The 23,882-nt window shown below is 34.8% G+C and overlaps 1 protein-coding gene across 1 annotated transcript in view; it reads right to left on the bottom strand.

Moving 5' to 3' along the window:
• Window positions 1-23,882, bottom strand: part of LOC111060497 (1-phosphatidylinositol 4,5-bisphosphate phosphodiesterase) — a 73,808-nt gene that overhangs the window by 26,940 nt on the left and 22,986 nt on the right. The window contains 12 exon segments of the mRNA XM_039437512.1: window positions 82-333; window positions 1,752-1,916; window positions 3,936-4,142; window positions 6,020-6,177; window positions 6,796-6,940; window positions 9,755-10,111; window positions 12,213-12,306; window positions 14,794-15,004; window positions 18,929-19,095; window positions 22,634-22,657; window positions 22,857-22,870; window positions 23,253-23,463. Of these exon segments, the coding sequence (XP_039293446.1) occupies window positions 82-333; window positions 1,752-1,916; window positions 3,936-4,142; window positions 6,020-6,177; window positions 6,796-6,940; window positions 9,755-10,111; window positions 12,213-12,306; window positions 14,794-15,004; window positions 18,929-19,095; window positions 22,634-22,657; window positions 22,857-22,870; window positions 23,253-23,463 (2,005 nt within the window).

The raw sequence follows: 23,882 nt of genomic DNA, 5'->3' as shown, positions 1-23,882 counted from the left end.
TGAAACAGATAGATCAATGTCACGTATGACAAAATTAATGATAATTTTCAATAAGGTTATTGATGTCAGCTGCTTCCTTACCTGCGCAGAAAGGAATGCTCGTGGATCGGACAGCGCAGCCATGAAGTCTTCAAATCCGTCGGGCACATAGATCTTGAGCTCTATGTTGCAGAAGAGCATGGGCAATGACATGGGGAAGTTGGCCTCTGTCCGGAGGGATATGTGCCGGTACCCCGCCTGCAGTCCGTCCAACGGCAGAATGCGCTGACCCAGCAGTTTTCCGTTCTCGTCGTAAACGCCAAAACGCAGCACGGCTAGATCTGGTAGCACCACCTATAATAAAATATATAATATACCTGATAAAATGATTTACTTCAATAAAGTGAACAGAATTAGGTAAATTTTTGAAAAACATAGTTTTATTTTTTCACATTCACATTTATCTGATTTGTTCTCAGGACTACAACCAACACGTATTCGGTATGAATACGAAGGATTCATAGGCCTTTAGAAAGTTTTCCAGATAATAAATCAATGTTAGCCTAATTTGACAGACATGAATCAATCACAACACCTAGAAAATAATAGTATATCACAATTTATTCTTCAATGAGAGCTCTGGAATTATAAAACGATTGACCTATAAATTAACTGAAAGTAATCGAGAGAATACTATTATCTAGACTATTTCTATTATATTCTAGACTATTTCTATTATCTATAGAAACCTCAAAGGTGTCACATAGAAGGATTGAATTATTTGAAGAAATCTTCACAACTACTGAAAACTGTGCTCAATTTATTCTTCAATGAGAGCTCTGGAATCATAAAACGATCGACCTATAAATTAACTGAAAGTAATCGAGAGAATACTATTATCTAGACTATTTCTATTATATTCTAGACTATTTCTATTATCTATACTATTAATTAGAATACTATTATTTTATCCTTACACAGTTGTTGAAGTTGAAAAATTATTGGAATCGAAGTTGGAGACAACTTTAAGGCTAGGGTCACACGAGTGCACAAAGTGCGTCCGTTGCAACTTACTTTTTGCGGCCGTCGCCAATGACACCACACGAGCGCTGAGTGTGGTGCGTCAACGTCAGTTGAAGACGAAGCAATAACTTTTGCATGTCTCGACGTGCGTTGTAGCATTTCTGCGCAGTTCAAAAATCACCGTCCGTTACGACTTCCGTTACTTGGTACGCACGTACCTCGTGTGTTGTCACCAATTCACTTCTATGTATTTCTACAACGGACGTCAAAAAGTAAGTTGCAACGGACGCACTTTGTGCGCTTGTGTGGCCCTAGCCTGAGGGCCGCTTTCCGAGCTCGGGATTCAGCTAAGTTCTCGACTTTAAACAGCTGGAGTCAGAAAATTGGCTTTCCGAAACGGGGCGTAGTCGCAGCTTTTATAACAGTAGTTGTAGTTTTTATTTTCTCATTTCTATAATTGGAAACGTTTTTCCTTGACGAAATGAAATATTCCTAAATAATTCAAAATAGCTGAAACTTTACACTACTTTCTCTTTATTTTATGTTCAATTTTCTAGTTTTTTTGAAATTTAACTTGAACGTGGGCTACGACTACGCCCCGTTTCGGAAAGCCAATTTTCTAACTCCAGTTGAAGAACTTAGCTAAATCCCGAGCTCGAGGCCCTAAGCCATCTTATCATAATGTTGTGATACGTCTAATGATTCTACTCTGACTGAATTCGAAATATATGTATGTATGATACGCTCACCTTTCTGAATAGGAACGGCTCCTCATTGTAGACCGGATTCAAACCGTTGCTAGGAACCATACGCGTGCGAAACTCTTTCCTGATTGTGTCCGTTGGCAAACCATACATGTCCACTTCCACATATGTGCCAACCTTCTTATCTGATAAGAACTGACCAGCTATCACCTGGAATAGTGTAGGATAAATGAGATTTTAGCCATGGTATTTCTATTTCGACGTATGATGTTGAAATCATATCAAGGTAATCATGTGATTAATTTGAAAGCAACATCGTTGATTGAATAAATAAACAAATTAGTTTTATGAGAGGAGCTCAATGTATATTGTCTATTCTCCTATCTTTATCCACTGTCATTATAACGTGGACCATATTACAATCTTGAACTTTCTTTCAAGATGGCGGATTTTTGCGTCGGGACACTAGCCGACTTTCCATTCTGTATGTATTCTGTGACCTGGTTCTGTAATCCATATTACAATAAAGCAAAGAATTGACTCATACACGTTTAGGATAGGAAATTCACGAATGAAACATCATCACGTCTGAACTACTGGACTGATTAACTTGAAATTTTGCATATAGATTCTTCATTTACCAAGGATGGTTATAGGCCTATTTCCTGTCCCTTAAACAATGACGATAAACATCAGTTCAGCTAAAGTTGTGGCAGGTGTTGCCATGAAACCTGGTTCTGTAATTGGAATTAATTTTGAACAGATATAATGGTATTGACAACATCAAAGTCTTATTCTTTCAAGACACTATATCCTAGAGAATAAATAGTGTAAGTAGATAGTAGATATCCCATGGTATAGGGCGTTTATGTCGCAACATTTAGGGCCGGTTTCCGAGCTTGGGATTTTGCCAAGTTCTAGACTTTAAACAGCTGGAGTCAGAAAATTGGCTTTCCAAAACGGGGCGTAGTCGCAGCTTTTATAACAGTAGTTGTAGTTTTTATTTTCTCATTTCTATAATTGAAAACGTTTTTCCTTTACGGAATTAGACATTCCTGAATAATTCAAAATAGCTGAAACTTTACACTATTTTCTCTTTATTTTATTTTGTGTTCAATTTTCTAGTTTTTCGAAATTTAATTCAAACGTGACTATGACAATGAGTGGACTGCGACTACGCCCCGTTTTGGAAAGCCAATTTTCTGACTCCAGCTGTTTAAAGTCTAGGACTTAGCAAAATCCCAAGCTCGGAAACCGGCCCTTACTGTTAGCTCAAGCCGATTATTGACGATTTTTACTGTTTTGTTGGGGTGAGAGTATATGAACGGCACAATATGAGAGACTATCAGCGTCACACAGCTTCACGTGAAAGAACTACGTGACTATCGGCTTGAGATAACAGTAAAAGTTGCGTCATCAAAACGCCCTATTCCATGGGATATCTACTTATGCTATTGCTACCTATGACTATATTTTTCCATCCTATAAACTGTTAAGGATGTGGACGTTTTCTGTGCAATTATAAAATACCTGTAATAAAATAATTAATATTATTATCACTATTAAATTTTATAAAACTTTAAAGTGAAAAAGCACTCACATTATTTGATGTGGCGACGTCCGTTTCGTGCTGGTATTGCACATTTTCAAGCCAAACAGGAACTGAAGTGTTTAAGGTTATGAGGGTGAAATTTGGTTGGGGTGGAGGGGAGTTTTGGTGGTTAATGGAGGAGTATTTAAATGAGTTTGTCAAACAGGGTGTGAGAGGAAAAGTTGATTTGGTCATTTAGAATATTGTTTGGCTGTTGTTTGGTGTGTTTGTATATTTCAAACTGTTCTAGTACATTTAATTTTCTGTTTTTGTGGGAATAGTGGAGTATTTCGAGGTTTTTGTCTATGTCAGGGTGTGTGTGGTCAGTGGAGATAATGTGTTCTGCAAAGGTGGAATGGGAGGACGGATGGGTAATGGCTCTTGTGTGTTCTTTGAATCTTATATTGAAATTTCTAGCTGTTTTACCTATGTAGAATTTGCTGCAATCTCTACAATTTAGCTTATAAATTCCTGGTCTATTGTATTGATTTTGAGAGGTGTTGTGTGGGGACAAGAGTTTTTTTAGTGAGTTTTTTGTTCTGTATGCAACCTTGTATTTTATTTTCTTGAATGATGCTGAATAATGATTAGTATTATTAAAATAATCAATGAAAAATGATATACAGTAATTGAAATACCTGTACGGCGCACTGTGCTGCAATGACACCGTCGACAGGTGACTCAGCAAACGGGTCGAAGCTGCGGTCGGCGCGTCGCATGAAGTCCGGCTTCAGCAGGTAACCACAGTTGCCGTTGTACTCGAACTTGCCCTGGTTCAGCTGCATCGGCAGATCAGCTGTTTGGAAGTTCAGTGACACCATCTGGCAGCCTGCGTTCCAGAACACCTGTCAAAACACAACAATTAATACATGATCAAAATCTGAGACCAATTATAGAATAGACACGGCCTATTGTATATTCATACTGAAAGTCGATGAAGCCAACATCTACTGCCATATCTCCAAATAGTGACGTCAGCATTAGGTAGAAAACTTTTCTGTAGAGTTTGTTTACATTGTTTTCCATAGCAGATTGAGCGGGAGCGCAGCTGGAGTTTACCATTTTAATGAATAATAATTTGCATCCTTCTGAAATAGACACAATCTGAAAGTTTTCTATCCGATGATGACGTCACGATTTGGAGATATGGCAGTAGATGTTGGCTTCAGAGGCTAGACTTCCCAGCTTGTCTATTCTATAACTGGTCCAAGATCAAAATCTATCGTACAGAGAACCCGGTTATAATCAGCTGATTGCGAACGAGAATCGATCAGCTGATTTATTTATTTATTCAATACATTACATTGATGGATACAATATCATTCTCAACTATGAATGATTGCATATATTGATTTCCTTCCATTGTTATAGCAGCTTGAATGTGGGGGGTGAAATCATAGAGAAACAATAGCATAATCGTTTCTCTATGGTGAAATTTTCAACTTTGCAACAAGTGTTAACCTTTAAAGGTACGTTTTTTAAGGTGGTTGTCGACCACGACAGGTTCAGGATCTCAGATTGAGTAGATTTCAGTTTGTCTAAATAACCTAAAAGTTTATGTTCAATTATGATTCAATGGGAAAGTTCATGTTTATACTTTTAAATGGCAATATTTTGATATTATTCGAAATGTTTTGATTCTTGGATAATGGAGTAGAGAATTTATCGAATTTCATTTTTGAATGGTCAGTCGAGAAGAATCGTCATATCCATAAGATGCTTAGTTTTTTGAGTTATAGGCCTATGCTAGAAACCAAAAAAATAGTAGCTTTGAACCACCCCCACCACCTCAGCACAGGTGGTAAGGGTGGGGACTTTCGATAAATTCACCTCCTTACTACCCTAAACAGAACTGCAGGGTCAAAAATTTTCCCTCTATCACTCTTCGTTGACTGAACTTGGATAGCCCAAATTACAAGCGAGAGCAGAGGACTGTCGATAAATATAAAGAGCAAAATATTGAATGATAATATGCTAGAATAAAGAGAGCAATAATTAATAGATTGAATGTAGTAATATTTTCAGCATTAAATTTATACCAGAAGTGACTTATTTGGTTACTCACCAGCAAGTAGTTTTCTTCAAATACTAAATACCAACTTACTCCAGGAATTGGAATTAGGTTTGTGGCAGGACAAGACGGAGTCGGGAGGCCTCTCTTGTACATCTGCTACCCCTATCCGATGTATGTTAATTCTGGCATCAATTTAATTACTGATCAGTCCGAAAATTGCTTGGAAGATAACTTTACTATATTGACTATTACTTTACACTGCTGTACAATTCAAAGTCCGATCGCACTAGTTGAATATTTCAATTTATATATTCACAAATAACAAAGAAAAACTGTACTTTTCCCCAACTTGGGACAGTTAATATATCGATAATAATTTTAACACAACGACGAACGTGTAAAATTGAATTTCAACGGCAACAATCGAAAAAACAGCAACGATCCTGTTTTTTCACCGTCCGATCCGAGCTGACAACTTCAACTAACGATTATGCGATAGAATAATCTAAATACTAACTTATCCGCTAGGGCGCAGCAGCTGCCGGCCTCGCCGATACAACTACCGCTAGACTTAAAACTAATTTAAACTAGACTTAATCTAAATACGCTAAAGGGCGTCACCAGAACTAATAATAAATACAAACTTGAAATAAGAAATGAAACTTGCGGTTTGCCAAATGAAACTGGAATTGTATAATGTTTTTATACCTGAGGCATGTAGTTGGAAGAATCAGCTCTGGTGCCTTTGGGATAGATACGACTCATCTGGCGTTTGTTGTAGTTGACGAATTCGATTGCCTGGGATTTAAGGTATCCAAGACCGGTGGTTTCGGCGAAAGAACTCATGTTGTGATGGATGTTCTTCTCTGTAAAAAACAATACATGTTACAGTATCACCAAAAATGATACAGTATCATCTCAACTTGATACACAACACCATGGGATATCCTTCTTTTCTCTATGTTATCACCATAAATAATACAGTATAACCACCAAGTGATACAGTATCATCTCAACTTGATACACAACACCATGGTATATCCTTCTTTTCTCTATGTTATCACCATTGATGATACAGTATCACCACAGAACAATACAGTATCATCTCAACTTGATACACAACACCATGGTATATCCTTCTTTTCTCTATGTTATCACCATAAATGATACAGTAACACCACAAAATGATACAGCATCATCTCAACTTGATACACAACACCATGGGATATCATTCTTTTCTCTATGTTATCACCATAAATGATACAGTTTCACCACAGAATAATACAGTATCATCTCAACTTGATACACAACAACATGGGATATCCTTCTTTTCTTTATGTTATCACCATAGATGATACAGTATCACCACAAAATGATACAGTATCATTTGAACTTGATAAACAAAACCATGTGTTATCTTCTTATGCTTACTTTTCTCTATGGCGGTATGAATTTGAAGGGAATGAACATGGTTGTTTGCTTACTTTCGGCGACATCGAATCCCTGGAACTTGATTGGCTGAGCGTAGTTGACCATGGATGAGAGCCAAGGGTGCACATTGGTGGTGGAGCCCGTGTACTGGATAGGGGGCGGGGCGTCCTCTGCTGCAGCTGCCACCACTTCCGGTTCCTACCACCACAAAATTCATTAATGAATTACAAATGAATTATGAATTTCAAAATGAATTTGAATAATTTGACTTGAAATAGTTGGACAAATATATTTTATTTTATAGAACAATTCTTGAATGAGAAATGAATTATGAATTTGGAAATGAAAATTAATTAGAATTTGGTTTAAATAATAATGCAATAATTTTTTTCATAATATTTTCAAGAACACACCTCTGTCTTTCCAAATCACTCCAAACTTGTAGTTGCCCTTCACTAACCCAAGTTGACGATACCCGATATCTAGGTGTGATAGTTGACAGTAGATGGCAACCACACATTAAGTACATCTCGAAAAAAACTACACGCATTAAGCGCGAAAATATTTTACATGCATAAATCTATTCCGGTCTTTACCCAATTTATAAATCTCGTGGAGTCCATCATTAGGTATGGTATAGATTCATGGCGCTGTGCAGCTGACTATCTGTTGCACAGAGTAGAAATAATTCAATTAAGAACCCTGAAGTGCATAACATCTTGACTGCTTCTTATGAACTTAAATAACCTTTCTAATGTACAATTTTTTTACCAAACCCTAACCCCAAAAAACCTCTATATTTACAAAATAATATTTTACAAAAATAATATTCAATACAGATCCTTTGCTCCACCATCTCCTTACAATTTAAGATCACCAGTTATATCAGTTACCTCGATTTAGAAAAATATATAAAGCCTCATATAAAGAAACAGCTATCAGAGATTTTGCTGGTACATTAATTTTATTGAGTCACTACCACTTATAATATTATTTCTTGAAATTTTCCTTTCATTTCTCAATTTTTTTCCCATGTATGTTTATTATAATAATTTTTGTTTTCATAAATAGTGAATACTCATTTTTCGTGATTTATGATTTGATTTACTTTATATTTTTCTCCTATTTGAGTAGTTTATCTAATTTATTTTCTTAAATTTTATTATTCTAGTTCCTAGATAAGTTTACCTTCCTTCCTTTACATCCCTTTCTTACTTCCCAACTTCCCTTTTCATGCAAAACAAATTTGTCTCACCCACTTATCAAATTTGTTAACTTTCTTTTCTGTAATGTACGACTCTATGATTTGTTATGTATACTTATATAGGCACCTACTGAAAAACGTTCGGGTTTAGTGGGACCTCCAATGTATAGTACTTTACGTCACAAGTCCGGTAACGGTAGTTTACCGTATAAGTATGATTGTTTCTGCCCGAAACGTAGTTGAGGGCAGAATTATTATACGAATGCGGTAAATACGTTACCGTACAAGTTACGTACAATATTTTTTGTCATACTTTTCTCAGAAAGAATAATATTGCTGAGAAACAGTAACCATTACCTGCTGCTGCTTGGGCTACTGCATTCTATAAACATGACCTAGCCCATAGCTCCTAGGTCATAACAGACTCATCTAGCTCAAATAAAATAATAAAGGACAATGTTAAAAAATGTCAGCTGAGTTCTTATAACATGAAACTTATTAGTTGAGTCCTAATAATATTTGTGTTATTCTATTAGTTACTTAGATATTATTAACTTACTCTCTTCTTACTACAGTTCTCAACAATAAGAAGTTTAAATTATTGTTACCAATATAACAACTGAAGACTATAACGCTGAGACTATATAGCTATTTGAATCAATTTGAATGTTCCGATTTCGTAACTGGGAAACATACTCGACTGTAAAGAAAACCATATGATCTCTTTACAGTATAGTATGCTGTAATGAAAATCACATGTTTTCTTGTTCTGCAAACAGCTGTTTACCGGCTTGATTTGATGCATGGAGTAAGTATGACAAAAAATATTTTTCCTCCACCTACTGTCTAAAGTACTTACTTTACTTCCTGAAACATAATACTAAAGTGTCACTTTTTCGCTCTCGGTAGTAAAAACAGAAAAACTCCCTAGGGAGACAGACAGACAAAAGTTTCTTTATTTCAAAAAAAAAAAAATCATTTAACAAAATAAAACAGGAAAAGTGACTCTATTTAAATAACATGGGAAGCATCTCTATTTCAAAAACTCACATTGTAATAGGTTAGAACGTCTAAGCTCAGATGAGAAAGCGTAATAAGGTGTACGTCATTGAGTCAACTGAATTCAATACCACAACAAGAAATTTGATCAACTCATGATATATATGTTTGTATGATATTATATTCTTAATATTAGTAGACGATAAAAATTTATACAATTTTTAAAATATTTTATTCTATTCAAAATACCAGCCAACAAATATTTTTGATCTGCAATTCAAATCTGAAACGCGTTATCTGGAGTCAGCAATTTTTGGTAGCCGCTCAGCTGATATAATTGTTACAACTTTAGCCGATAGATAGCGCAATCGGCAGTGCCAATCAGCCGACCGGTTTTTAGGTTTTAGATTTTAGGTTATGTTGTTAGGAAACATTGTCACCAATACGTAAGTTATTAAAATGATTTTATTTGCAGTTTCTATGAAAAAATGTAGATGGAGGAAAAATGTTGTGTACATCACGAGCGAAAAATACTTTTTCTCCCTCAGGAAAATTGTTGCCCTCGGCTTCGCCTCGGGCTTCAAACTTTTTCCCACAGGGAGAAAAATTCGTACTTTTCACTCTAGATATACAAATAACTATTGTTCAATAAAACTTGATTGATTGAACAATTATTAACAAAACATCAACACATCGTTGCGAATCATCAATCCAATTGATTTTAAATATTTTGGAGACATTCATGGTGCTTTATAACGGTTTGTATTCTCATAACATCTAAAAAAAACTGACCACATTAATCATCTGACCTTCTTCTCATCAGGCGGCACATTGGGCACAGGCGCCGACGCATCCTCCTTCTCCTCATCATCGATGACGAACTGGCCCTGAATGAACAGCTCCAACTCCTGCTTCTCCACCTCCGGCTTCAGGCGCTTGTTCTTGATGAGGATCTTCCTCTTGAGGGCGCTTGGAGGTGGCAACGGAGCACCCGGTTCGCACGGGAAGTCGGGTAGCTGCTCTTTCAGCAACAGGTCGCCGAGGATCTCGTCGCAGTACTTGGCCAGCTTGTACTGTTGCGTCTTGCAGCAGTGGTTCTCGAACGAGAGGATGATCGGGTAGTCTGACGTCACGAACGCTGTGTCGCGCAGGGCGTAGATCACGTCCTGAACAAAACACAAAACACAAATAATCAATGGTATTTTAAGGTACATTTCCACCGTCTTCCCTGGATTATAATTAAAATTATGTATAAACTATTATAAGTTGGAAGTAAATCATTGTTAATGTTTTAAAGCTACAATAATATTGATTCCTTGTTATTATTTATAGACAATTTAATTACAAAAGGTTTAGAAATGTGTTGGATAAATTTCTCGTAGATAATCCCTTCTACTCTGTCAAAGAATATATGGAGAAAAAATTATATCCGAGGATTTTGAAATGAATTAAAAATAATGTATATTATTGTATATTATGATCTGTATGTAATGTATATTTGAATTTGAATCCAATGTACTACTGTGACTGTTTATTGTAGTGTTTTATTGACCGTTTTATTGTGCTGTATTGTATTGTGTTGACTGGCCTATATGTCAAATTGTGATGTACTATTGAGGCTAATAAAGATATTCTATCATAGAGAAACAATAGCCTAAGTAGATATCCCATGGTATAGGGCGTTTATGTCGCAACTTTTACTGTTATCTCAAGCTGATAGTCCACGTAATTCTTTCCCGTGAAGCTGTGTGACGTTGGTAGTCTCTCATAGTGTGCCGTTCATACACTCTCAGCCGGCCAAAACAGTAAAAATCTACAATAATCGATAATAATCGACCTGAGATAACAGTAAAAGTTGCGACATAAACACTCCATACCATGGGATATCTACTTACGCTATTCATAGTTTCTCTATGATTCTATTCTATTCTATATTGAACATTTTAAAAATTGGCTCTTTTAATTACTATTTATATCTTATGGGATGATTGGTTGATGTGGTGTATTTTGTTCTAAACTGATGTAAACAATTTGAATTTAAATGATGGAAAACACGAGTAGAAATTGTCTGCCACTAATAAAACATCATAGACAGTGAAAGAAAAAAACACAAATAGAAATAGTCTACCACTAATAAAACATCATAGACAGTGAAAGAAAAAAACACAAATAGAAATAGTCTACCACTAATAGAACATCATAGACAGTGAAAGAAAAAAACACAAATAGAAATAGTCTACCACTAATAAAACATCATAGACAGTGAAAGAAAAAAACACAAATAGAAATAGTCTACCACTAATAAAACATCATAGAAAGTGGAAGAAAAAAACACAAATAGAAATTGTCTACCACTAATAAAACATCATAGAAAGTGGAAGAAAAAAACACAAATAGAAATTGTCTGCCACTAATAAAAATCATAGAAAGTGGAAGAAAAAAACACAAATAGAAATGTCTGCCACTAATAAAACATCATAGAAAGTGGAAGAAAAAAACACAAATAGAAATTGTCTGCCACTAATAAAACATCATAGAAAGTGGAAGAAAAAAATACAAATAGAAATTGTCTGCCACTAATAAAACATCATAGAAAGTGGAAGAAAAAAACACAAATAGAAATTGTCTGCCACTAATAAAACATCATAGAAAGTGGAAGAAAAAAACACAAATAGAAATTGTCTGCACTAATAAAACATCATAGAAAGTGGAAGAAAAAAACAAATAGAAATTGTCTGCCACTAATAAAACATCATAGAAAGTGGAAGAAAAAAACACGAATAGAAATTGTCTGCCACTAATAAAACATCATAGAAAGTGGAAGAAAAAAACACAAATAGAAATTGTCTGCCACTAATAAAACATCATAGAAAGTGGAAGAAAAAAACACAAATAGAAATTGTCTACCACTAATAAAACATCATAGAAAGTGGAAGAAAAAAATACAAATAGAAATTGTCTGCCACTAATAAAACATCATAGAAAGTGGAAGAAAAAAACACGAATAGAAATTGTCTGCCACTAATAAAACATCATAGAAAGTGGAAGAAAAAAATACAAATAGAAATTGTCTGCCACTAATAAAACATCATAGAAAGTGGAAGAAAAAAACACAAATAGAAATTGTCTACCACTAATAAAACATCATAGAAAGTGAAAGAAAAAAACACAAATAGAAATTGTCTACCACTAATAAAACATCATAGAAAGTGAAAAACAATAGAAAATGTTATGATATTTCTGATTTTGCAAACAACTTCAACTTGCCTTGAACAAGATGTCAGTGCACATGGCTTTTCCGTGAGTTATGATCGGTTCTTCATCTTCTCCTTTCCCATCCCAGCAATCCAGTTCAACGCACCTGAAAAAAAATTTTTTTTAAATTGATAACGATGTTTAAATTATTAGATAAAAATAAATAACGTAGACGAAGTTTGTGGTTAATGAGAAGAGGGATGATACAACGAGTTGGTAAGGTATGAGAATCGAACCCATGATCCGTATACCAATAACTTCTAATGCTTTAATCTACTAGGCTGAACTAAATTTGGCAATCTGAACCACTGATTAAACTTTTTTTGCTGAGGGTGATGCCCACATGAGCTCTAGGCTTCTGCGTGGGTAATGAAGCCAATGATAATGTGTGATGATGCATGAACCTACAGTTTTAGGTGAGTTCCGAACTCATGAATCATATTCAGAGGAGTTGGCTCAAGCGGTCACCCTTACAACGGGTGTAGCAGGCGTATGATTATTACTGCCATTATAACGTGGACATCACGTAGTAACTTATACATTTTCCCCAAACTCAAGACATGAGTTTGATAGCAGAGCTTCCAAACTAACGAGGAGCTCCAAAACAACGTCATAGCACTTAAACTCATTTGGCGGCAGAATTTTATGAAAATATTTTAGGTGGGCTGTTCTACTGGTATGACAAACGCCTCAACCTTCACGGCAATGATTTTAATTTGTTATTGTGAGTAGGTTTTGGTGAAAAATGTATTATCTTACTTTAATTGTTCGTCTTTTATTTGAAGCCAATCGGAGGTTGGAAAAATGTCCCTCGAATATTGTTTCTTTTGAATTATTGTGTATTCTTTTCTCTTGAATTGTATTATGTTGGTGAGAAATAATAAAATAGATTATTGTATCTTCCTTTTTTATTATATTCCTATTTTTTTCTAATGGCATGATTGCTAAACCTATAGTCTGTGTAAAATAAGTTGAGGCTTGCCCCCCATCCGAAGAAATTACAGAGTTGCCAAATCGTGTAAAATTGCAACTTCAAATTTCCAATTCAACGTCAGAATTGGATGCAGAATATCATCCCCGATATCCTAAATTATACTTAAAGTATCATAAAATACTTTTATGATAAAATTGGAAACATCGCAAAGATTTGTTTCTCTTTTCAATATCACTTCTCTCAGAACCATGGTGCGTCGAAATGCGTAATAATTTTATATCAAATTAACGGGGAGAATGTATTTTTTCTACTGGTGTCTGGATCATGTTTATCCGACCTATAGTTATTTTTTAATTAATGATTATGTTCGTCAATGTCGAGACATTTCGAGCAGAAAAAATGAAATTTTCGACATGCTAGGAACGTTTTTGTTAAAATCAATTATCTCTGAGAAACTTTCTCGCTTCCACCAACCCACTTATCTTTTGAAACAAAAAAGTTTCCAGCAAGTCGAAAATTTCATGTTTTATGCTCGAAATGTCTCGACTTTGACGAACATAATCATTAATTAAAAATCATGTTTTTGGACTCAGGGGACCTTGAAACTTATAGAAAACTTGATATAAGGGTACCTTAATTTTTTTGGGAAAGCAATACTTTCCTTACCTATGGTAATAGGGCAAGGAAAGTGAAAAATAACCATAGGTTGGATAAAAATTATCCAGACACCAATAGAGAGAAGATATTCTCCCCGTTAATTTGATATAAAATTATTGCGCATTACGACGCCTCCTGATTCTGGGAGAAGTGATATTGGAAAGAAAAACAAATCTTTGCGATGTTTCCAATTCTATCATAAAAGTTAAATTTCCTTTTATTCCTTCAACCCTGAAACTTTTTTAGCACTACTAGGATATCGGGGATGATATTCTACATTCAATTCTGACGTTGCCAAGTCTCAACTTATTTTACACAGACTATAGTTGTTCGAACTTACTGCCGGCGCACAAGTTGTTTTTGCCGGTAGTGCCATTTTTCTTCAAGTTAGAATATTTATTTTTCCTACAGTTACGTTGAAAAATGGCCATTGCTGCAGTGATTACAGAACGCAAAGAATACCTTTTCCGCTCTAGTGCGGGAAAAATTTTTCTGCACTCCAGATTTGCAACATGGCAACGCAAAATACTTAGTAGGTTATATGGAGCAACAGTGCAGCAAAATCAAAATGAAGTTGGTAACAGTGACTGCTGTGGCTGCTATAATGAGCAGAGGTGCAACCAAGCACAACGCGCTAATTATTAGTATTAAATATTATAACCAAGGACAACGAGGAATTTAGGATTTTAGGATTAAGGTTTTTATCAATAATAAAATTACACAGAAAAACATTTGATGCATTTCAGGCAATTTTACCCATAATTACCCACTTTTCATATTCAATGGTAACTGTAGGAAAAACTTAATGTGAAATACGTGCGCAAAGTTCCTCTGCTGCACTCAAGAAACCATTCCGCCCTCGCCTACGGCTCGGGCGTAAACATTTCTTTCGGTGCAGCAAACTGTCACTTTGCGCACTAGTTGCACAAATAACTATTATCAATCTATATTAGTTTATGGCGAAATAAATGAACTTGAATTTCTTCATAATATTTAGTTCACCTGCATCCAGCAAGCAGCACCTGCCGATACATTTCGACACTGGACTTTCCACCGAACTGGCGGCCTGTGAGGTAGGTATTGTGGGAGGAGTTGATGTAGTAATGCGCCAGCGATTGGTCCATGTCCATGTAGAAGTCCAGCCTATCCAGAAACACCGGTGCGTTCTCGTCAGACATCAGGTACCGAATTAGACCGTCTTTTGTCAGCTTCTCTGTAATCCAAAGAGAAATAGTACTTTAATTGAAGAAATGTGAAGAAATGTAAATTTATTGTCTTCACTAGACAGCAACAGATTTTTGCTGACTACAAATTATTAGATGAACATCTTGAAAGAGTTTATGTGATTAAGGATTTGGGTGTCTACATAGACTCCACTCTCACCTTCAGAGATCACATTAATTACATCCTTAATATTTCAAATAAGATGCTAGGATTTATCATAAGAAATGTCAGACACTTCACAGACATTGATTTAATCAAAGATGCTGTATCTGGCCCTGGTGAGAAGTAGACTTGAGTATTGTGCAGTTGTTTGGAGTCCTTATCAAGAGATATATATTAGTAGTATCGAACGCATACAAAATAAATTCCTCAGATTCATGTATTACAAGAAGTATGGACATTCATGCCCGTATGACTTTTCTATGAGGTGTCTGAGAGTCAGTTTTCAAATTATGTCGTTGAAGAACAGGCGGGATTTCGTATCATTAATTGTTTTATTTAAAATATTGAATAATCATTTAGACATTCCGAATATTATCGAACTCTTTAGTATCTTTGTTCCGTTAAATAGACCTAGATTAAATATGTTTTTTGCTTTGGATAGAATATACACTGTACATCATGCAAATTGCTTCTTACAAAACACTGTTAGATTGTACAATTCTTTGAATACGATTCTAGATATATTCGCTGATAATTTGCGCAATTTTAGTGAACAATGCTATCAAGCTCTTAAATTATAAATGTTTAATCAATTTTCAGACCATAAAAATTTAAAATTCAAATTCTTCTTCTATAATAGGCTTGCTACCTATTCTCTTTTTTCAATTTGCCTTTTTTTTTCTTTAGTCTTTTTTCTATTTTCTATTGTGTCTTGTGTTATTTCCTATTTATAATCTTTCTTCCAAACTATTTTTATTGCTATTTTTAGTTTTTTTCTTTCTTACTAATTTAGTTTCAGTTTGTGTAAACAATTGATTTTCAATGAGGCTTGTTTTGGCATAAAGCTGTAAGCCTCTATATGTTGTTGTAATTTTTCTATTCATGTAAATAAATAAATAAATAAATAAATAAATAATTGAGTTACATACCTTCCATCAATCAAGGTTTTACAAATTTTTGAAGTATACAGATCACTTTTAAAGATGATGGTTCCTTGATCGATTCCGAACAAAAAAATGTACTATTACTTGTGTGAAACAATTTTTCCCTTTTCCTTTTTATTTCATTCCTTTCTAATAAATTTTTATTTTTCCATTAATTCTGTATCAAAATCTGATTTATATATCTTTTATTTTATTTTTGCATTTTGTATTAGTTTTTTTTTCATTTTTTACTTAAAATCTTTGAAGTGTAATATTTATTTTGTCTAAGTTTATTTATCTTTTATAACTCACTTTTTTTCTGTAACTGGGCACCCGCCGAAAAACCTTTGGGTTTGGCAGAACCCTCAACTGTTTGTATTGTGAATAAAAATTTAGATTTGAAATAAAACTGCGATGTCAAAAACTACAAGGTGCGCCAGAGAAACTTACTTAATTCAAAAAATTCCCACGCGATGAATTGCTCGTGTAGAGGGGCAGGAGGGGTCACATCTGGGGGAGGAATTTCTCAAATTTATCCTCCCTCAAGTAAGTAGCCATCATGCTCTGGTCTGGAGAGCAGCGGGCCTTCGCAGTAGAGAGCTTCTTTTGTAATGGTCAATCACATTCCGCGTTCGATTTGAAATTCCTCCTCACAGACTCGTTCCTGGCCTTAATTCGATTCTGTCGTGGATTAGATCATTTCGGGAGTGTGGAAGTGTCGCTAATCCCAGAAATGGACTTCAACGAACCATCAGAGCTCCAGAAAATATCGAAAGAGTGAGGCAGTCAAATGTGCGTTCTCCCCGGCGTTCGGCTCGCGAACACAAATGGCAATTTCTGACTCCACTGTTCGACGAATTTTCCATGAAGACCTTAAATTTCATCCCTATAAATTGGCTGTTGTTCAAGAATTGACTGAACGTGATTTTGTTGCCCGTCAAAATGCATGTGATATGCTGATTGACAACCTGCCTGAAGACGCGGTAATTTTTTTCAGTGATGAGGCTCATTTCCACATGCGTTTCCCCAATGCGATTTGTTTTTATTGGGTTATGAGAAATTCTTGGTTTATATAGATTGACCACGGACCATAGCACACCTCAAGAACAACATTCGCGACGCCATTGCCAACATACCGATTGCAACGATACTGCAACGAGTGGATACAAATTTCAAAAGTCGACTTCATCAGTGTATGTGCAATGGGGGTCGCCATTGATCTGATGTCATTTTCAAGAATGATCGAAAAAATGGGATATTGTATTCACATATATAAGAAAAAGATTAAAACAATAACCAAAGTACTTTTGTTTTTATTGACTAATAAAAGTTTCTCTGGCGCACCTTGTATTTTTAACTATGTAATAAAATCCAACCCACATGCTTTTCCTAGGGAAAACCTATAGCACGGGACTCCCCACAAACAAAAGCCATACGAATTCACTTTTTTATCAAGAAAACACTCAGCCGACCGACCTCCACAGTTGAAAGCGGTAACCGCCCAAAAGTTCTCCATTCATGAAGTGAACAAAATCGTTAATTTTCATGTATAATTGACTGCATGCCGTTGTTTAAAACATCAAAATAGTGGATTAATCACTTTTATAATAGATACCTCCTTATTTACCATATCAAGAATCAATAGCCTCACTGAGAATTATTGCAATCTTAACAGTCCTAAAGTCATTCTATTCATCCATCAATTTTATACACATTTTTAAAGTCTACAAATCACTTTTAATACATACCTTCTTCTTTTCCTTATTAATTTTTAATGAATCAACTCATTATGCCACGGTTTAACAAAAGCATGTTGAATTTTAATAATATATTAAATGCCACGAGAACTGACCAGAGAAGGCTTTTTGGAAAATAAGGCTTCTCTGATTGGTTCTCGTGACATTTATGTAGAACATAACTTAGAAGAAACCGAAGCTCTTTCCTCCTGAATGTTTTCGTCTCGCTTCTTCGTGATTCATAAGGGTAACCGTCCACTGGAACCGTATTCAACCGATCCGTTCGGCCGTTGATTCGGACGAATCTGCCAGCCGTTAATTCGGCCAAATATGGTCGTCCATTGGAACAGTTTACGTCAGTTTAGTTGCCAATTATTGAATTAACTACTATCATAGCCACCAAATTTTTTCATAAACAATGATTATATTCAGATTTTGAAAATTGAATAAACAAATATCCACTAAATTAGTTATTTATTACTAAGCAATCTTTGTTCACAGATTCCTTTGAACATCACGACGATGATATCTTTTGTCCCACAATGGAACATGCTCTTGAACCAAACTTATCAACTTTTCATTGTCCATAGTTACAACTTTATTATAAACAGAACAACTTCAAAAAACAAACAAGACTGTGAAATAATTTTAGGTTGGGAACACTTTGTTGTCTCAACTAGTTAGTTTGGCCGGATAGAGCCGGAAAATCCCATTCAATTCGGATCGAAGAATTGATCGGCCGTGCACGGCCGTATGAACCTGTTGCAATGGACGAGCATCTATTCCTATCTTTGTTGGAGGATCGTTCGGTCGGGTTCGGTAGTTCTCGGCCGATGCTAGTTCGGACGTAAACGGCTCTAGTGGACGGCCCACCTAATACGACTGCTAGTTTTCAATACAACATAACCGAACTGTATTGATGGCAGGAGGTTATTTGTCCACTTTTCAATATGTCTGGCTATGAAGTATTGCAATCTTAACAATCCTCGCATGAGTGAAATATTATCAGTTTTAGACGAATGTTTTTTTTTGACCTGTTGTTTTTGCCTGAATATTATATGTTTATGAATGAATGATTGAATTTTTGCTTACTTTCAGTTCGAGCCGTTTCGTCTTGTTCATAGTCAGTTATAATCTCGATGGCCCTCTTCTCATCGTAGAGGGGATAAAGAATTTCATTGAGTCTGGGATCTCGTTGCTTCTCGTTCAAGAAGTTGATAAACTGCTCTACGTTGATTGAGTCTGCTTTTCCCTGAGTGCTGCAATTAAACACACAACATTAAACAATCAAATAAACAGACACCAAAGATATTAGAAAGTTTTTGATGTCATTTGATGTATAGGTATGGAAGGTATGTGAAAATTTCAATTTAATAATAATAATTTATAATAAAAATTGAAAATATGAAAGAAGTTGCAGAAAAAAATTGACTTATTGATTTCCTTTGAAAAGACTGTTTTCACCACAAGTCCCAATCTCAAGCTGAAAAAAAACTTGAAAAAAAGTATGGGAAAGTAAATAGCGTCTCATCCTTTAAATATCTTGGAGAAATATTTCTGAAAAAGAAGCCCTAAGAGATTGATTGATTGAGTACTTTATTTATGTAGATTACAATATAAACTGGCTTATACACTTATATACAATAGCTTACAATACAGCAAAATTATAGATGAATTTACATAATATAGACTAAGAAAATTATTACTGAACTGTATATATAATATGGAAAAAGCAATTTGTGATAACTATAGATAATATTGTTATGCATCTACATAAACTGGCGGAGCTTTGGACATATCAATGTCCATTCTTCGGAAAGTATATTCAAAATATCCTTCCCACTAACTCTCTACCAAAACGTTCATTTCATTAATTCACCTAAGGATTTATTTATAAATGGAAATATTGTAAAAGTTTTAATTAATATGAATATTTAAGAGAAAAAAACAGAAAATTAATAGAGTAAAATAATTATATAGGTAGATAAGATCAAATCATTGATCAATAAAATGAAGTAGGCTGAAAGTAGATCAGGGTAATCAACTTTCAGTAATATACAGCAGTATGCAGTGGATAATTAAAATAACATGAGTTTATATATTATATTATATATACAATTTATTCTATAACAGGTTTATATGTTTGTATTGGTGGGGTGGGTGAGGGCTGGTTGTCATGTGATCGTTCTAGGGCTAGACAGTTTCAGTCATTTGTTCCAAAAGATGTTTTTTTTTTAAGTCAGGATGAAGCTCGCTCGGCTCTCGATGGACCTGATAGAAACAGGAAGTGCATTCCATGCACGACACGCACTGACTAAAAAGGATTTTGTGAAAATAGTGGTTCGATGGTTGAGTATCCTCAAAGTACTTTCTCCGGTTCTAGTATGTGAAGCATCTATCCTCCTACCTTCAGAAACAAATTTGAAATCATCTTTGAAATAGTTCGGAGAGAGAGGGAGAGAGAGAAAGAGAGAGAGAGTGAGTGAAAAAAGCACAAAAAGGATTTGGCTTGGTACAGAACATCTACAACAAGAAGTGTCTCTCGATAAAATCCAAAGTATAAGACATTACAACACAGTAATTGAACTCATGTTTCTGTATGCAAGTGAGACTTTAGCCTTGAACACCAAACGGGATATTGAGGATTTATGTCGTGTGGAGAGGAAATTCATCAGGTGAATAGTTGGTCCAAGAAAAACAGAAGGTTATAGGCTGCAAAAGAACTGCGTTGTCGAAAAATACACGAAAGTATCTGCCGATATCAAAAGGAGATTGAAATTCTTTGGTCATTTGTCATTTGGTCATTTGATGAGACTTCTGTCATTTGGTCATTTGATGAGACTGCCGGGGGAACGAATGACGAAGAGAATCCTACTGTTTGTGAAGAGCAAAAAGACGGGGGGAAATTGGATTAAAAATGTACAGAAGGACTTATCTGATGCAGGAATTGATGATGACACAATATTTTACAGAAACCAATTCAGAAGAAGTGTTACAAAGTGGGAAATACGACCAGTGGAAATTAAGAGGAGGAATGTGGTCTTTTCCCACGGAAGAAGAGAGGCTATATCGGCCAGAATGAAAAAATGTTGGGAGAATCGAAGAAATAAGGGTCTAGTACGGCATCCGAAGTAAATACTTAGCGATTTCCATATAAGGAAATTTGACGCATGATAATAATAATAATTTATTCGGAAAAGAAACACTTTTGGGCTAAGCCTGCTCTTTGATTACAGTTTGGTCCTTTTCTATGATTTGTGTATCATGCAATGAATATATGAATGTAATTGGGACCAAAACCACTTTTATTAATGCATATCTATCACTGTATTTATTATATGATAGTATTAGTTGATAACTTCCAATATTTACTATTGTAGACTTTTTTACTAGATACAGTCCAACCTCTCTATAACCAACGTCCACTATAACGAAATCCTCTCACAACGAATTTTTACCTGGTCCCATGACATTTTAGAGTTTTCGCTGCTTATTTACATCTATTCAACGAATTTCGGACCTCTCAATAACAGTTTTCTCTTGACTTCAATATACAAAATGTATTGTGTATAGGAAGCAGACAAGAAATTGTTTAGTTTCAGCAGAAAGGTCAATAGACTAAAAATAATGGCAATTCAGGCAGGAAGAAGATAGGGTGGTAGACAGTCAATAGAGATTGAAACACATGTCGGAAATTGAATGCAAGTTACTGAAAATTGAATTCCAAGAAGGCAGGTGAACGACTGCACTTTCCCATTCATGCTTCTGTCACACATTTCAATTCTTTGAACTGACTATGATGATAATGGCTGTGAAGAACCTGAGGAGAAGAGTCCGTCAGATCAATAAGTTCTAGAATCTTTCAAAATTATCAGGCAAGGACTAAAACTGAAAAAATAGTGTACCATGTTCGACTGTTTGAATAGATGTGAGTCGTTTGTTGAGCATGATGTTTTATTAAAATGCAAAATTCAACCTCAAATTACTCACTTTTTCAATTAAAACATTAAAAATAGGAAAGTTGTGTTATTATAGAATTCATAGTGAAGTTATTGACAAAATTGCCGCATTTTGCGTTAATAGTAGTGTAAAAAGAAGTAGTAAAATAACTGTGGTGAATGAAGTTAAAAAATATTGCTACTGAGTATGTACTTTGATTAAACTCTACTAATATTATTAATGTAAAGGAATTTGAAGCTGGATTAACAAGCTTCTCATTTTTTCAAAAATAGAAATATTTATGGTAATAAACCAGATTAATTTACGTCATCTTTATTAAAATAACTTAGTAGCATCCATTTAAATGAATAGCTTCTAGTATCTTAATCAATATGGATATCACCCTATCACTTTCACTAAGCCGATACTTATGGTTGTAAACCATACTAATTTAAGTCATCTTTATTAAAATAAATTAGTAGCATCCAATTAAATTATTGATACCATAGGTACTAATTTACGTCATCTTTATTAAAATAACTTGGTAACATCCAATTAAATAGATAACTTCTAGTTTTTTATATAAATATGGATATAACTCTATCACCTTTACTATTAAACAGAAAGATAATAATTGTTCCACTAGTCTACTATATCTTAGTTTTAAAGACAATATAACGCCCCAATGTATTGTTCTCATTTCAATTCAAAAGAGAACTTTTTCTTGCCTGACTTGGAGTATTCTCCCTAATAAAAATAATAACTGTACAGCTCGGTTTCTAGGACAATTATTAAATCGAATGGACCATTAAATCTATAGGTCTACTGGTCTTATTAAATCTCATAGACCAGTTGCACATATCAAGGAAGAGTTCGAAAACTCTAACACCCGGTTGCACAAAAGCCTGTTAACTTTTAATCCCGATTAAATGCCACGAGATCCAATCAGAGAAGCATTCTTTTCAGAAAAACCTTCTCTGATTGGTTCTCGTGGAATTTAATCATGATTCAAAGTCAACAGGCTTTTGTGCAACTGGGCCTTGAAGTCTTTCCCCTCAATAAAAGTAACCACAGTAGGGACCGGTTTTTAGGACACTTATTCGGTTGTTTTTGTTTGTCATAACCTTAAGAATATGCATCTGAGCTTTAAAAATTGAATTTATCAAGTTGTAATTTGCTGCACCCCAAACCAACAGAGTCCATATCTTGAAAGTGACTCTACAAGTGAGAAATATACTATTTTTATCATATCTTTACTAAGTATATGACGAAGCTGATAGAACTTATAAATGAGCTTTCTTATTGTCTTAGTTGTGTACAATATATATGCTCATCCCATTTCAATCGATCATCTACAATTATACCTAGATATTTAAAATTATCAGAGCACTTAATCTAATCTATAGATTTAATTATATATTACATGTAACGAATGTCCTAGAAATCGGACCAGTATCTTTGGAATACTAGTTCTTACAAGTTTATATCAAGTTTTACATCATGATTGAATTTGGAACTGCGTTTTCAGAGCGCTTTAGAACGTTGATGATACCTTTCCACTAGGCAGACCGAGATCAGAGAGGCACTGATAGACGAGTTTCTCCGTTTTTCCCGAGGCGAACGTTTTGGATACGACTTTGACAGGCACCTTGCCCTTAGGATCCACCAACATACACAATCTCATCCAACTGTAAGACAAAGCAACACACTTATTAAATAAATAAATTAATAAATGAATAAATATTTAAAAAAAACTAAAACTGCTACATCAATTACAGAAAATCTGTGCTTCATTGTAAAAAAAACAATAGAAAATATAAATTAAAATATTACATAGTGTAAAATTACATACAATAGTTAGTTTCAGAAATTTCTTATAATGTGTCTTCTGCATGTATAGTGTTTTATGTGTGGAGATTGACCTACTCCACTATGGCGTACCATGTTCTAGAGTGGGTTTTTTTGTTTGGTTATTAAACCAATCTACTCACGATTCTAGAGTAAGCATGAAATATCAGTCAAGGTTAATTGAGTCACGTTATTTACATACACCACTTATTTCCGCCTTTTCCTTTTTATTCAGTCATTTACTAAAAACACTAATTGA

Source organism: Nilaparvata lugens, chromosome 11 (assembly GCF_014356525.2).
Source record: "Nilaparvata lugens isolate BPH chromosome 11, ASM1435652v1, whole genome shotgun sequence".
Lineage (NCBI taxonomy): Eukaryota > Metazoa > Arthropoda > Insecta > Hemiptera > Delphacidae > Nilaparvata > Nilaparvata lugens.
Note: the sequence above shows the minus strand (reverse complement) of the source record. Positions and strands in the feature narration are given on the sequence as shown.